Below are 15559 nucleotides of genomic sequence, written 5' to 3'. Positions count from 1 at the left end.
CCTCCAAAAAAACCTGCCTGGTTCTTTCCCCTGCTCCAACAGCACCGCTGGAGCTCCCCATCGCAACCGAGCTAACCAGAGTCAAACGAGTTAAAGACATTAATTTGTTCAATATGTGGCGCTTATCCTGGTGGGAAAATGTCCTCCCAGGAACCCAGCGAAACTGTCTGTATTATTATTCATAAAACAGGTGTAGTGTTAAGTGATCTGCCCCTCCTGACCCTCTCAGCAGACAGTGGGGTGAGATGCAGCTTTGTCTGTCCGCGTGACAGATTGCGACGCTGCCGGCTCGGCGAAGTTCGAGGGAGAGGAGGACTGACAACAGAAAAGGAAGAAGGATAAAAATGAAACGTTTTGTTAAAGCTCCCACACGGGGACATGATTTATTTTCCAGTATTTTGCTGAGAGGAGGAAAAGGAGAATTTAACAGAGCGGAGGAAAAGAGGGAAAACCCCAACATTATGAAAACGCTTTAATTTTTTTTTTTTCCCCCTCCTGAGAAAAAACCCAGGAGAATTTCAAAAGATGTGAAAAGCACTGACCAAGAATCTATTTTTAATTGAAAAGGTAATTTTTTCAGGTAAAAGAGAAGTGTTTAAATACAGAAAATAAACAACCTGCTCATTGTAAACCGGTTGCTAGAATTTGAGGTGCTGCACACAGGCTCTGCTGGGGTGGTACCACACCACTCTCCTGGTCAGATGAAGCAAGAGGTCACCTCCAGCTTGGGCTGCTCAGGCTTCCCCTCTAAGAGCTGTAAACTTCTGAGAACTGGTCACCAGCTGGCTGGGTTGGGTTTCTTTTCTGATTGATGCTGATCTCAATCCACTGTTTGTAAACAAATCCATCCTGCTGCCTGTGATATTTCGATGCTGGAAGTGATAGGATATGGTCACCAAAATGGGGCAGGAATTCCAGGTGGCTGCTGGACACCCTCACTCTCAGCAGTCTGGGTTCTGGGCCACAAGGTCTCCAGGCTGCAGTTTGAGGAGGGCTTTGGTCTGTTTCTCCAGATGACTACCAGGATTTTGGAAAAATTTAACGCACAGCCCACCATAAAGTCCCCCACCCTGTGTCTGGCAGGGAAGGGAGACCATGACTCTCCCTGTGGCCTCTGTGAATAAGACACCACTTGCTCATCTGAAAATGCCACGAGCAATCCAATGTTCTCTGCAGAGGAAACAAGTCATGGAGCAGCCCAGCTCTATCTGCAGTCAGCGGGGGAGCTGGGGGTTGATGCAGTCTCCTGGCTTTGGTCCCAACCCTTGGATTCCTCATTCATGTGCAGAGAGACCTCTCTGCAGGGGTGTTGTCCCAGAGCTGTGCTTCCCCAAGCCTTGCAAAGTGTAGGAGTGGGTCTTTGGACACCCTGAGGAACAAATCCCACAGCAGCTGGGAATAACTCACTGGTGTGGTTTATCCTCCTAGGAGTTGCTGCAGAAGGACAGCAGCTTGGCATGGCTGGAGCCTCCTCAATCTTCAGCCCTGGAAAAACCTAATTTTCATAAAAGAGTAGAAATCACAATCATTGATCAGCCAAAGAAAGCTTCATCCCATCTTTGGTTACCTCATGAAGTCCCTCAGAGCCTCAGATTGAGCTCAGATGATTTTTCCTTTGGGATTTATAAACAAGCCAGGCTGTGGGAATGACTGGTGCAAGGTCATTTTCTCTTTGCCACCATACATCACATCTCATGAGCATCCCGAGTTAGCAGCAGGTCCCCCCCACCATGGACAAGCTTTGGTCTGGTGTACAGGCCAAATGTGTCAAAGCATTTATTAATTCTGAGCTGCTCCCTTTGCAATGCTCTGTGGAGGGGGCTTAAAAAAACAGTGGAGTTTTGGGTTCTGTCGCAGCTCCTTCGGTTTCTACTGAGTGCAACAGCAGCATTTCTGGATTAAGAATAAAAAAAAAAAAATACATCTCAAAGGATAAAAGTTTGGGCTGGTTTATGTTCAGTTTGACTCTGGGCTCCCTGATGGATTGAGTGGTTCAGGGGCACATCCTGGCACAACTCTCAGATGCCAACAGTGTGAATCCAACTGCGTGCCACCATCACTGACCTTTTCTCAAGGACTTTTTGTCTGGACTGGGGCCTGGATTGGACCTGGACTGCCTTCACCATCTCACCTGATCTTCCCTGAGATATTCTTTGCTGCCTGATTCCTCTGCTCCTCCCTCCCAGCTCTCTGCTGTCCCATCAGAGGCCCAGCTGAGAGGCTGGAGGGGCTGTGCTTGCTTGGGACCTCTTGGAGCACCAGAGGGCACAGGGAGGAGGGGGAGGAAGAGGAGGCTCCCCAGAGCTGCTGCTGATGGCAGTGGGAAGCAGTGTGTGTATCCCCTTTCATGGCAAGGTACATTTTGGTGGCAAGCAGGATAGAGAAGCTCTGGGAAATCCCCAGAGTGGACAAAGACCAACCTCTATCTAAGCAAGGCCAGTGGCTGCCACTTCAATTCTCCTGTGCCCTCTGTGCAATCCCCTCTACCTGAGACAGGCTTGGTCTGGGGGATTTCAGTGGTAAAACGAGAGGATTTCAGTGGTAAAACGAGAGGATTTCATCACCCCGGGGCTATCTGACAGCCTCGTGGGCTGGTCTCTGGCTTGCCTCTCTGCCAGGCTGGCCAGCCCAGCTGGCTGTGCAGCTGCTGGTGCCTCTGAAGGGCTGTGAGGGTGGCAGAAGGAGAGGGAGGTGTGCTCCTTGCAGGGATGAGGATGGTTCTGGTGCTGGGTGAGGCTTTTTCTTCTGCCCCTGGTTGGCTTCGGGCATTCGAGGCACCTGCATGATGCTGGCCCAGCAATTCCTGTCCCAAAGGACGTGGCTCATGGCCATCTTCTCCCTTGGTCTCATGCATGCCTGCTCCTGGGTGTTCCTGCATCTGCTTGGCTGGGCAGAGTTAAGGTGATGCTGGAGGAGGGATCTGGCTGCTGCTGAGGCTGTGGCTACCTGGGAGCCGAGTGCTGCTGATCCCCTTCCAGCAGTGAGCAGTGGGGACCTGCACAAAACACGACAGCTGGGCAGCCCCAGCGGGGAGACGGCTGGGGAAGGATGTGCAGCCCCTCTGCCAGCGTTGTGGCCTTGTTAATTTGCTTGGCAGCTTCTGTTTAATGCAGTTCTCCAGCAACACCCACCTTTTGCAACACCTGGCTGCCTGCAGACCCTACAGCTAGAAGGAGAAAGGCAAGACCTGCTTTTCCTCTGGTTTAATTCTCTTTGGCTGCCGGTGCTGTGGGCTTCTGCCCCTGCTTCAGCTCTGAGTGAGCTAATAATGGAAACTGGTCCTCAGAGGCTGTAGTGAGCTGCCTGAAATGCTCCCCCCATGTTTTGTAAGTGTTGAAGGTGCAACTTTGTGAGTGAGGGGATTTGGAGTGTATTCCTTGCATATTTTACTGGTTCACCTGGTGATCACCTTTTGCACGAGGCCAGGTGTGCTCCAGTACCTGTGTGGGAGCTGGTGGATGTGTAAATCACAAGCTGCAGCCTCCCTGGTGTTACACAGCCCCCAAACCTGATCCTAGTAGACCAAGCTGGGAATTGTAGGTGAGAGCTGCAAGAGGAGACAGTCTCCAGACCCTCCTCATATGGAGAAGAGGAGGAGAAGGAAAACCATGGGGTGGCAACATCCAGGGAGGAATGACTTCCCCTCCCAGCTGCTCCTGCATCTCTGAGCAGAGCAAATCAGGTGGGCGGTCTGAGTCTGCAAGAAAAGTGCCCTGCACAGGGACACAGATTTTAGCAGGGCTAGTGGATGGTATTCCCACTTCATGGGGCTGCCACGCCCTGGCTGTGGAAGGAAAATGTGCCCTGCACAGCTTTGTGGGTGGGATGGACAGAGTGCTGGAGCTGGACTGGTTTGCACAGGCAGGAAGAGCAGCATGCAGTGCTTGGAGCCCCTGGTCACGCTGCAGTCCTTGCTGGGCTGGTGACTTGGCAAGGTGGCTCCAGTGGATCTGGCTACACTTGGCTGTAGCTGCTCAGAGACCTTCAGGAGAGCCAAAGACAAAGGTGTCAGAGCCTGGTGCCTCCCTGCTGCAGCCCAGCCTTCCTGGATGCAAGTGGTCAGAGGTGTTTCACACCGACCCATGTGACAGTACCAAAGCTTTCGTGCCCGAACTCCCGGTGGAGTTATCCTGGGATCCTCAGTAGGGCTGTCCCAGGAGCGCGTTTCCCTCTCCCACGGGATTTTGGCAGGGCGGTGAGCTGCCTGTGCTAACCCGTGGCCTCCCTCCTTCCTACGAATTCCCAGAGGACACGACCTCGGTCCCTGCATCACCCACGTCATCTGTGTGTGCGGAGCACTTGGTGATGAGGATGCCCCACAGAGAGGCGGGGAGCGCATCTGCCCCTGGTGCCAAGGTCAGCGGTGAACACAGGAGGTGAGGCCCCTAAAAGCCTCCCATCCTCCGCGATCCTACAGCGGGTCCCTCGCAGCTCTGCCGCCGTTTCCCTGCTCGCCGGCCGGGGACGGGGGACCCAGCCCTCCTCCGTGCCGGGGAAGCCGCGGATCCCCGTCCAGGCTGCTCCGGCAGCGGCAGGTACGCGGCCCCAGCCCCGCTGCGGAGCGCTCCGACCTGCGGGGCCGTGAAACTCCCCGAAAAAATAGCGAAACCCCCCAAAGCAGGAGGGAAGGGAGTGCCGGGCAGGACGGGAAAGCGCCGAGGCTGCGGGAAGGCTCCAAGTTTCATCTTCCCCGGCCGGGCGGGATCGTTCCTCCTCGGGCTTCCCCTCCCCGAAAGCGATGCGGTTTGGCGGAGCTGGAGCTCCGCTTCCCCGGGGCCCCGCGGAATCGGCGCCCGGAGCGGACCGAGCCCCGCTCGGCGCCAGGGATCACTGGCTACGAGCCCTCCGGGGCAGCTCTCCGGCTTTGGTGTTGGGATTTTTTTTTGTTGTTATTATTTCTTTTTTTTTTTGTGGTTTGGTTGGGGTTTTTGTGTGTGTGTGTGTGTGTTTTTTTGTTTTGTTTTCCTCCTCCCAGCACTCATTTTGGTGAAACACTCCGGAGGAGCGGGAGCGAGGCGCCCGGGGCGATGCGCAGCGCGGGGGAGCGCATCCCCGCCGGACAGGGGACCGGCTTTCCCCAAAAACTGCCGGCCTGGGCTTCTCCTGGAAGTGGGGCTTGATTTCCAGCCGGTTTGATTACTGGGAGAGACGCGGTGGTGGGGCACCACCCTCTACCTCTTTTTTTTTTTTTTTCTTCTTCCCTTTCCTCCTTCTTTTTGGCTTTCTAAGAAAAGAAGGATAAAAAGCCAGGGAGCGGAGCGGAGCCGGGGCCAGGCCGAGCCGTGCATCCCGGAGCCGGGAAGGGCCGCCGGCCCCTCGAGGCGTGGCGGGGCCGGTGCCTGCAGCCAGGCAGGAGAGCGGGGAGGAAACTTATTTCGAGTGGGGTGGAGAGGGGAGGGCAGGGGGTGGGGGTCGGGCAGGGAGGTATCAGCTCCAGGAAATGTGCCTTGGCAGCAGTCGGACGGGCGCTTCCCCGCAGGTTGGTGCGCTCCTCTCCGGAGCCGTCCAGGGAGCCGCGGCTCGCTCCGCACCCCGGGCAGCGCCGGCGGCGGGGAGGCGAAGGGGGGCGAGACAGCCGGGGAGGCAAGAGGCGCCGCAAGACCCCCCAGGAGCGGTGCCTGCGGACGCCTCTCCCGCCGGCTCCTCGCAGGAAGGCACCGCCCGGGCCGCCCCAGGTAAGCGGCCGAGCCCCGCCGACGGCAGCCCCGCATCCTCCTGTCCCGCATCCTCCCGTCCCGGCTCCGGCCGCCTCCCCACGTCGGGGCTGGGGGGCTGCTGCGAGCCCCGGGGTTCTCCCCGAGGGGTTCTCCCGTTGGGAGGGAGGAGGCAGCGCGGCGCCGGCGGGCGGGCGGGCGGGGAGCCGGGGCGGGGAAGCCCCGGCCGGGGGCGGCCGGGCTGAGCGCGGTGTGTCCGGGCTGTGTTGGCAGGCGGACGGCGCGGCCCCTCGCCCGGCCCGGCTCCCCACCATGCTGGACGGGCTGAAGATGGAGGAGAGTTTGCAGAGCGCCCTGGACCCGGCCACCCCCTTCTCCTCCTTGCTGGGTAAGTCGGGGCACCCCGCTTGCCCTCCTGGGGACCCCGCAGGGCGGGGCACGGCCGGGCGGGCCCGAGCGATGGATGGGCACGGGGAATTAGGGAGGCCCGGGGCAGCTTTCCGCGGCTCGTTCCTGCCCGGCGCCGCGCCTCTGCCTTCGCCCGGGGTGTGCCCCCGGCGCCCGCCTTCGCCGCTCCCGCTTCGTTCCGCGATCGCATTAAATTGTGTGTTCCCCTGGCCTCCCCTTGTAACGAAGGGCTCTCCTTCGTATCGAGCAATAAATAATTCACTTTTTCTTTTTATCTTCGTTTTAACACCGCTTTCGACCGGTCGCCCTCTCTCTGAGCTGCGGCTCCGCTGCCGCCTTTCCAAGGGGAACGAAATTGGGGGCGATCTGCCCCCCCCGGAGCTGCCCTAAGGCACGGGTCCCTCCTGGATCCCGCAGCAGCTCCCCGCTCATCCCCGTCCCCCCGCGACCCACGAGCCCGTGCGGGGGAAGCGAGAACCGCGGGACCCTCCGTGCGCCCCTCGCCCGGCTCCTCTCCCCGGCCGTCTTTCCCTCCGCCCACCCCAGCCCCCGGCTCCTTCCCCGCAGGCAGAGCCGCGACCCCCAAATCGGTGTGCGAAGGGTGTCAGCGAGTGATTCTGGACCGGTTCTTGCTGCGCCTGAACGACAGCCTGTGGCATGAGCAGTGCGTCCAGTGCGCGTCCTGCAAGGAGCCCCTGCAGACCACCTGCTTCTACCGCGACAAGAAGCTCTACTGCAAGCTGGACTATGAGAAGTAAGTGTCGCTTGCCCCTCGGGGAGCCCCCCTCGCTCTCTTCTCACCGCCCACAGAGTGCCCAGCAAAAGCTTGTGCGGGGACTGGTGTCCCGCTGCTGCTCCCCGCTTGCCCTGCGTGTCCCGGGAGGTGTCAGCCCTTCCTGCGCTGCACGGAGGGTTCTGCTTCTGCCCCGCGGTCTCCTTGCGGCCGCGGTTCTCCCCTTTCTTCGAGGTGTTTCGTTGTGCTCAGGTTGTGCCCTGGGGATTGGGGGTATTTTGTTGGGAGACCCACGCTAACCCCAGCTCTGCGCAGGGACGGGGCCGAGCATTTTTCCCTTGGCTTTATTTTCCTACGGAGCATCTGCAGGGAGGAAAGTTCTATCCTCCCTGACCTGGCCCTGGAAGAGGCTATTATCCCAATATCCTCACAGGCAGGGAAATGCTATTGCTCTCCCCCCTGGTTGGTGGGGAAACTGAGGCACTCAGCAGGAACCAGGGAAGGCCCTGCTGAATTCAGAGTGTTGTCTGTCACGCAGAGGCTTTTCCTGCATCTGGGTGTGTGATGGTGAAGAAATTTGGGTGTTAAAGCTCCCAGCCCTGACGCTTCCCCCTTTGGAAATGTGAGGCTGGGGGAAAAGACAGTGAGAAAATTCCTTTTCTTTTTTAAAAGAAAAACCATTCCAGTGGGAATGCGGAGAAGGCTGCTGAGTCTTTCCTCCCCTGCAGCTGCTTTCGTTTTTTCCTGCTCATCCTGCTCTTGCTGTCCTTTCCGGACCCCGCTGCCTGGCCGAGTTTCGGAGCTGTTAAATTTTTGTTGCCTCTGGGCTGGTTGTTTCTTGAGGAGGGTGTAGGTGGGGGGCCGGATCCCTCGCTCTGGCGATAGCACGGCTGTCGAAGCCCTGCAATTTAAATCCCTTTTTTTACAGCAGAAAACCGCGATCGTCGATGCTCTCATCCCTGGCCTCCGGCGCGCTGGCGAGCGTGCCGGGGTCTAGCCCAGCTCCAGGCCTTTTTAAAGTTGGGGTTTGGGGTTTTTTTGGTTTTTTGGGGTTTTATTCCCCTCCTTTAAATCCCGTATTGTGGGTCTGAGTTTAATCACTATGGATACAAGGCAAATTGAAAGCAGAATTTGTGCGCGTGACCTTGTTTTCAAATGTTTACGAAAGAGCGGAAGAATTAGCTGCCGTGAGAGTGGAAAGGAGAGAGCTGTGCCACGGGGTGGGTTTTTGGAGGCAAAAAATTTGTTGAGGTTGGGTGCTCTGCTTGTTTGTCTGTAGAAATTTGGCTACTGGTTCCCATACATTTCCAACATGATTTAATTCTCATTTTCTGCTTTATCGGTATTTTTGTTTGGACCATCAAGGGGAAATTGGGGTGACTGTCACCCAGAAATGCCTTTTCCAGCTTGCAGCACATGTGGATTTTACTCTTGACTGCAGCTTGCGAGCTCTTGAAGTGGCTCCAACCTGAAACCCTCCTGTGATGTCTGTTGGCCGCGAAAGAAATCGGTGCCGCGGTTGGCTTCTTGCTGTGCCCATCTATCTCACTGTTGGGATGGATGAGGATGATTGCGGGAAAAAAATGTCACAAATTTTTCCTGGGGTCCAGTGATAGCACCATTTTTCCTGGTTTATTTCCTGGTTGTGTTTGGGCTGGTGACTTTTTCCCGAGCTGGGAAACTCAGGCTCTGCGACGGGCGGTTTCCCGAGGTGTGATGGTTTTAACCCCAACTCACTGCTGGCCTCTTCCCCTCCTGCCCCTGCCTGCCTCTTGCCATCGTGTCATTGTCCCCTTGCATTTAATATTAATTCTTTCAGCACGAGGGTGGGGGGTTTGTGTCCCCTCTCCTTTCATCCTCCCTGCAGCACTCTGCTGTGCCGGTGGTGCGACTCCTTACCTGCTGATGGCGAGGATGCAGAGCAGAGTCCCAAAGAACTGCTCCCTTTGCGCTCTGCCGAGCTTTATATAATACTCTTTATTTACCCAAAATCCTTTTTTTTTCCCCAAATACCCATCCTGCTTTTGGACTGAGCATTTCCCTGGGTGTAGGAACACTGTGCCTGGCTGCGGTGCCAGTGCCGATAGCAGGGATTTGAGAGCGAGACGCGCGGAGGAAGAGCCGCTGCCCTCAGACTGAGCTCATTATCTCGAGCTGGTTAATTATCACAAGTGACTGACACTCCTTGTGGTGGAGAGCGGCCGATCCTCGCGGTGGCAGCGGCGTAGCCGGGCTCCGGAGGCCTCTCCGGGTGGGAGGGCTGCGTGTGGAATGCTGGGGGTGTCAGGGAAGTGGTCAGGATCCAGCCTGCCGCTGTGTTCTGCGGTTGTGTTTGGTTTTGGTGGGGTTTTTTTGTTGTTTTGTTTTTGGTTTTTTTTAAAAACTGAAGGAAGGGATTTCTCTTCCAGATGGTGAGCGTTGGGGTGTTTTCCCAGGGACGAGTAGGTGCAGGATTTTTCTGTCTGAGCTCTGTTTGTAAGGAGGCCGCAGAGGGTTAATGAGGGAGCGCGAGACGGCAGCTATGCCTTCGGTTATAAATACACCCATGGAAAGTGTTACGGGAGGATTTAAGCGAGCGTCTGACTCGCTGGGCTCTAGAAATCGAGGAATAATTTGTTAAAACACATGTTTCACATTTCTTTGTCTTTCACAAAGAGGAAGAACTTGGGAGAGGACTTGGAAAGGCATGGATTAAAGGCCGAGGGTGCCAGGTCAGGTCTTGGCATCTCTTGGGGGGGTGCCACGGCTCAGGGCCCACGGGCAGTTCGGATAGTGATGCTGCCTGGGAACTTGGGGAGTCGGGGGTCACTCTTGGAGCAGTTTCCCCAGCGCTGACAGGGAGGGCTCCTGGAGAGGGACGGCTCAAGCCTGTGCCCCTGGGACGGCGTCTATTTGGAGCAGAGGACGTTCGTTACAGAACATCCCGAATCCCGCGGCAGCCCCCGGCGCTTGTCCAAACCTGATAAGTCTCAACTATGACAAGGTTCAGTCTTCGCCCTGGCCGGCTCCCCGACTGCAAAGCGGCCCTGGGGACATGCCCTGGCTGTGGGGCCCCTGTGGTGGTGGTGGTCAGGGGGATGGGCTTTTGTGGTGGCAGATTTGGGGGGGCAACACCAAACCTGGCCATAAACAGGGAGGAATGCTGGAAGCGATGGGGAAGAGTAGGGGCTGCTCTGGAGCCTTAAATTCTGCATGAGGATGGGAATCGTCGAGCCCCCTCTCGCTTAGTGGCGTTTCACAGTTTGCACGGGCCGAGCAGAGCCAAGGACGTAGGGGCGACCTGGAGGCACGGGAAGATCCCCACTGCAGGTTCTGGGGGCCGGCAGTGCTGACAGCGGTGTGGTCATGACGGGGGGCGCAGCTGGGGAGCGTGGCGACGGCGGGACGGCTTGGCACGTCCCCAGCCACGGCGCAGAGCCCCAGCCCCAGCCCCGGCTGGCAGGAGCAGATGGCCAGCACATCTCAGAGCAGGCCTGGCATGTGGGCGCCGGCAGTGGAGGGGCGGCTGCAGCCCCCGAGCCGCCACCGCCGTGCCGGGCTCCCCGGCCGAGGCAGGCAGTTGTGTGATGCTCGCCCTGTCTTCGCACGGCTTGATGGCTCTGTGCTCTTGCCAGCTTCCACGCCATCGTCGCGGGGCTCTCCTCGCCTGCCTCCCAAATCCTGCGCTGAGGGAGTCACGGGCTCGTGTGGGTGCTGCCACCTCCTCCTTCGTGAGTTAAAATGTGAGGTCGCGTCCGGTTGCAAAGGAGAAAATAAAAAACCCTTCTGCCCTCACGGTGTTTCTGCTCTGCAGAAGAGCGCACGGCGTCTTCATGTGGTGGGCGAGCCTGAGCGTGGTCCTGCCAGGCCAGGGATGGATCTGCAGGCTCGGGACAGCCTCCTCTGGAGGCTCCTCTGGCAGCTGCTGCTGTGGAGGAGAGAGGGGGAAGAGGTTTGGAGCATGGTGGCTGTTTATCCTGCCTAACGTGGATAATGAATGTAATTACGCAATTAGCTGCGGGCCCTGGCACTGCTTCCCCAGCCCCGAAGGGCTGTGGGGGGAATTATCCCAGATGGATCGAATGGAGATGGTGCTGGACACCTTAGCACAGGTCCCAGGTGTGGTGGGTTTGTCCTGGTGGTTTGCAGTCCCTTCTCTCACTTGAAGTGGGACTTTCTGTGCTTTTTGTGGCTGGTGGGAAAGAACTGTCCCTCCAGAGAGCCACAGGTCAGCCCATCTGCAGTCCAGCCTGTTCTCTGGAGGCCCGTTTCCCTTCTTGTAGAGCATCCTGTGGAGAGGATGATGCTGACTTGGGTTTCTCCAGCTGGCCAGGCACTGGGAGCAGTCAGGCTGGCCTGGACAGGGTGGCAGAGCATGTGCCAGCTCGGTGGCATGATGTCCCTCTTGGTGGTCTCTCTTTTCCCATCTCTGTCTTTCCCTCTAGTGCTTCCCATGCTTCTTGCCTGCTCTCCATCCCCTCCTAGACCTCATCTCCTGTAGCAAACACCTCTCTGTCCTCACCCACAGCTCCTGGAGGAATAGTGTGGACTCCCTGTGGGCTGGGAGGAGTGTGGCTGTGGGGCAGCCAAATCCCCACCAGGGGTGGTTGGTACTGCTGGGCTGGGACCAGGCACTGCCTCTCTTGGGGTTTTTTTTGGTAATTAACTCAACTTTTTGTGCCGGCGTGGGGTGGGAAGGCAGGGGAGCAGTGGGATGCAGTGAGAGTTACAGAGGCCACTGTGGGATCCATGCTGGAAATGCCAGGCAAACAAGACAGGCCTTGCCTCCATCTCCACCAAGCCCTGTCCTCTCACTTGTGGGGCTCCCCCTTTCCAAAGGGAGCAATGGAGAAATTTGGTGTCTTTCCCCTCCTCTCGGCCCTTAATTAGATTTGTCTTACAATTAACATGTCATAGAAAGGCCTGGAATTGAGTGAGGTTTGGCAGATTGGGAGGAAGGCCGTCACACTGTGCTCTCTCCCTCCGTGGTGGGGACAGGAGTGGTTTTGGGGTCACCCCATTGGCAGTGGGATCCTGGAGACTGCAGGTTGGTACCATCAGACCTGAGCATCCTTGGGACTCCTCATGGTTTCTTCCATCTCATTTTGGACTCATTACAATTATTTTTTTATAACCTTCTTTTCGCCACTCTACGAGCTGGTGCTCCCTGGTGGGGGTCTTAAAGCTGTGGGAATCGCTTCAGGTTTTTGCAGTCCCGACGAAGGCACCAGAAAGAAGTCGACTGGGGAAGAAAGAGGGGTTTGTTTCGTTTTGATGAGAATTTTGTCTCCACCAGCTGGAGAGACAGCTGGGGTCCTCTCCTGCCCCAGCTCGCCAGCCCTCGCCTCGCCGGTTCTTCACCTGCTCGCAGCCGCCAGGCTCGGGGAGGGATTTACCGAGCTGGGGATTTCAGAGAGCCCACAGCTCAGTTTCTTTCTTGGTGCTTCCTCAGGGAGCCTTCCAGCAGGCTCTGAACCTGATGGGGTGGCCACTCCAGCTGATTTGGGAGCGGATGGCGGTGCTGGGTGTGAGCTGTGCTGAGGCTGCCCAGCATGCCGGCGGGGTTTGCCAGTGGCTGCATGTGCTCCTCAGGATTCTGATCTCTGCTGGCTGTCCCCATCCCCACTGGCAGCAGTGGGATGGCCTCTATGTGCCCAAACCCACAGCAGTTTCTGATTCTGGTGCTGCACGCTCACCCCAGGATGTGGCAAGGAGGACCCCAAAGCCCCGTCTGCCTTGGAGCGAGAGAAGAGGGAATTTGGGCTTTAGGGCTGATCTCCTGCTCACAAAGGTGCTGGTCCTGCTTCTGGCTGAGAAGGGGGAAAACCCAGCACTTTGGAACTGGATTCACGGTTCCTCACTTCCTGGTGAACCTTATGGTTCTCTTCCCCATGTCTGAGGAAGAGGAGGTTGCAGCCAAGGTGGAGGGAGGTGGAAATGAGAATTGCCCTGGGTATTTTTCTTCTGAAGATATTCTTTGTCTCTTTGTGCTCTCTTGACTCTGGCTCGAGCCCCTGTGGATGCAAACACGAAGAAGCAGGGATGGGGCCTGGGCTGGAGGATTGTGCCTTTACCTGCAATTCAATCAAGCACCTCCTCCATAGCAGGAGTGAGGAAGATATTTAAAGCAGGGAGGAAAATATTTGGATTTTACTAGGGGAAAATACTGGGGTCAAACCAGTTTAATTTTTATTTATTTATTTTTTTTTTAGTATAAATGTGCTTTCATGAGAAATTTGAATTTCTGTGCATTTGTTTGAGATTTCAGAAGGGGAAGGGTGATGGGGAGGGCTAGCAGCGCTCTCTGTCGTGGCAAACCCTGTGACAGCCCGTAGTTTTGTTCCTCAACACTTTTATCCTGGATGGAATCCTGCTTCCTGGCAGAAAGAATCCAGCTGGTCTGTGGTTATCTTCTCCTGGGGTTGTTGGCCCTCAGGGGCAAAGGATGCACCCGTGTTGGCTTACGTGTCTCTGCGAAACCGGCAGGCATCTCATTGCAGCTCTGTTTGAGGTTTGCTGTTTGTTTTTGTAGGGTTTTTTTCTGGGTGTTTTTTGAGATGGTCAAACCTTGGTTACCCAGGAGAGGAGTTCTGTAATTCCTGGCTTCCCACCTCAAATATTTACGGACAGCGAGATGCCAAAGCTTTTGCAAAAGGCGCGGGGCAGGCTGAGCTGTGCCGTGCTGGGACTGTGCAGGGCACAGTGCTGGGCTGATGGCACCCAGCTCCCTTTATTTGGGGGGTTTTCTGTCTGGTGGCTCTGTCTTCTTGTTTATCTGGGATTTTTCTGGGGTCTTATTAACAAAAGACCACTTTCTTCAGCTTGTCAGGGATCCTTCAGGTGTTGGATGTTTTGTAGGCTGGCTGGCTGAAAAGGGGAGTTTCTCCCACAGAGGTTGGAACTTTCAGGAGGGTGATGTGTGAGTTTCTGAGTGCAGGGGTGAAATCATGTCATGTTCAATGCAAACAATTTATTTTCTCCTGCTGCCTTTTACTTGCATGCACCTGCCTGTTTTCAGTAGGGTGTTTCAAGTGCCCATGAATATGATCCTGTTTTTTGGGGCCAGGTCTTCTGCACCAGTGCCTGGTCTGGGTACGATGGACTGTGGTTGCATGCAAGAGAAAGAACTGAGAGTTGGCTCTGTCACCTGTGAAATGGAGCTGGAAATAAAAATCTATCTGAAAAAATGCATCTTGCTGAGCGAGTTTGGATGCTGGATATGAATCCTCTGTGTCTCTCCAGATCTGCCTAATTTTTACATCACCCTCGCCTTTGTCTTTTCCACCTTGGGCTACCTTTGACCACAGGTGAGCCAGAATTTGTGTTGCCGCTCCTCCCAGGCACAAACTGGCATGATTAAAGTACAGATTGGTAGGAGAAGGCCCAGATCAGTAGGAGAACCCCTCTCCTCTGTATCCCAGCCCATCCCAGCAGGCAGCAATGTCAGAGGGTCCCTGTGGCTCCCTGGATGCAGATGAGTGGTTCTCCCTGCATGGAGACATCCTGCTCTTCCTTGGGGAGAACACCTGGAAGGAAGGGCAGGGAATGCTGGAGGGAATGGCTGGAAGGGCAGGGGATGCTGGAGGGAATGGCTGGAAGGGCAGGGGATGCTGGAGGGAACGCCTGGAAGGGCAGGGGATGCTGGAGGGAACGCCTGGAAGGGCAGGGGATGCTGGAGGACGCTTCCTCGACCAGTCTTTGCTCTTTGCGAGCCCATCGGGGCTCAGCATTGATCCTCCCCAGCTGTCTTCCTGTCACTGCTGTCCCCACATTGTCTCTCGCCTCTCCCTACCCCTCTCCTTCCCTCGTGGGCTTCATTTCCTAACGCCGTCCTTGACAGCGGAACAAATCCCTTTTCACGGGACCGTCGCTCCATTGTCCCCCGCCCCCGCTGCCACCGTGCAAAATCCCCCTCCCCGGTACGTCTGTTCCTCTGGAATGACAACCACCATCTCAGTGGGGTGGAGAGCCCCTAAAATCCCTCTGGGCAAGGTTCCCTGCCCTGTAAGGGAGAAAAGTGGGGTCTTAAAAGCGTAAGAGGCGAGGGCGATTCCTGGAGAATCCATTGTTTGGATGTAATTGATCTCTTTGGGAGGTGCATCCTCTCCTCTGATGTTGTGCTCCAGAGATCCTTGGATGGACCTGGAGCCTCTGTGTCCAAGGACTCCTTCCTTCCTGCCTGAGGCCAGTAGGGCCATGCTATAAGTTGATTTTTCACTGCATTTCAGCCCAAGGTGGCTGAGCAGGAAGAGGAAGGTGGGAATTTTCTCTTTGCTACTGAAAGCTCAGGGAAGCTTTTGGCTGGAAAAATTTGGAAAGGAGAGAGAAACAGGTTAAGGGAGACCTGGAGGCAGTTTTTGGCTGCAGCAGCTTTTTTGGTTTGAAAGGGTCAGTGTTGTCATTTCTTGCCTCCAACCCCTGCCATGGTAAAATCATAGGGGTGCTTTTGTTGGCAAAATTTCTGCTTAGAATTCGCTGGCTCTGTTAAGCCTTTAATTCTGGAAAACTGCATCTTGGCTATGAAAAGGGTTATTAACCCCTGCAGTGGTTTCTCCAAATGGGAGGAGGGCAATGTCACGAGTTTGGGGTGACTGAGATGATTAAATTCATGGGTGCTGCTAGTGGAGGTGGTTTGTTGAGAAACAACCCCAGAAGTCCTGCCTGATGATTTCTGTGTTGAGCCTGGGTTGGAACAGCCCTCTGACATGCTTCTGGGGCATCTTTTCCGGGCATCTTTTCCATTTCTGGTCTTGGAGAATCAACAGGAGAGGAGGGGATGTCAGCT

The 15559-nt window shown here is 56.0% G+C and overlaps 1 protein-coding gene across 1 annotated transcript in view; it reads left to right on the top strand.

Moving 5' to 3' along the window:
* Positions 1–4420: 4420 nt before the first annotated feature.
* Positions 4421–15559, top strand: part of LMX1A (LIM homeobox transcription factor 1 alpha) — a 42947-nt gene continuing 31808 nt past the window's right edge. Inside the window, exons 1-4 of the mRNA XM_058842337.1 lie at positions 4421–4535; positions 5480–5675; positions 5928–6042; positions 6630–6816. Coding sequence (XP_058698320.1) covers positions 5967–6042; positions 6630–6816 — 263 coding nt within the window. The 5' untranslated portion in view covers positions 4421–4535; positions 5480–5675; positions 5928–5966. The remainder of the gene's footprint in view (positions 4536–5479; positions 5676–5927; positions 6043–6629; positions 6817–15559) is intronic.

This window comes from Poecile atricapillus, chromosome 7 (assembly GCF_030490865.1).
Source record: "Poecile atricapillus isolate bPoeAtr1 chromosome 7, bPoeAtr1.hap1, whole genome shotgun sequence".
In the NCBI taxonomy this organism is placed as follows: Eukaryota; Metazoa; Chordata; class Aves; order Passeriformes; family Paridae; genus Poecile; species Poecile atricapillus.
This window is presented reverse-complemented; position numbering and strand designations above follow the sequence as displayed.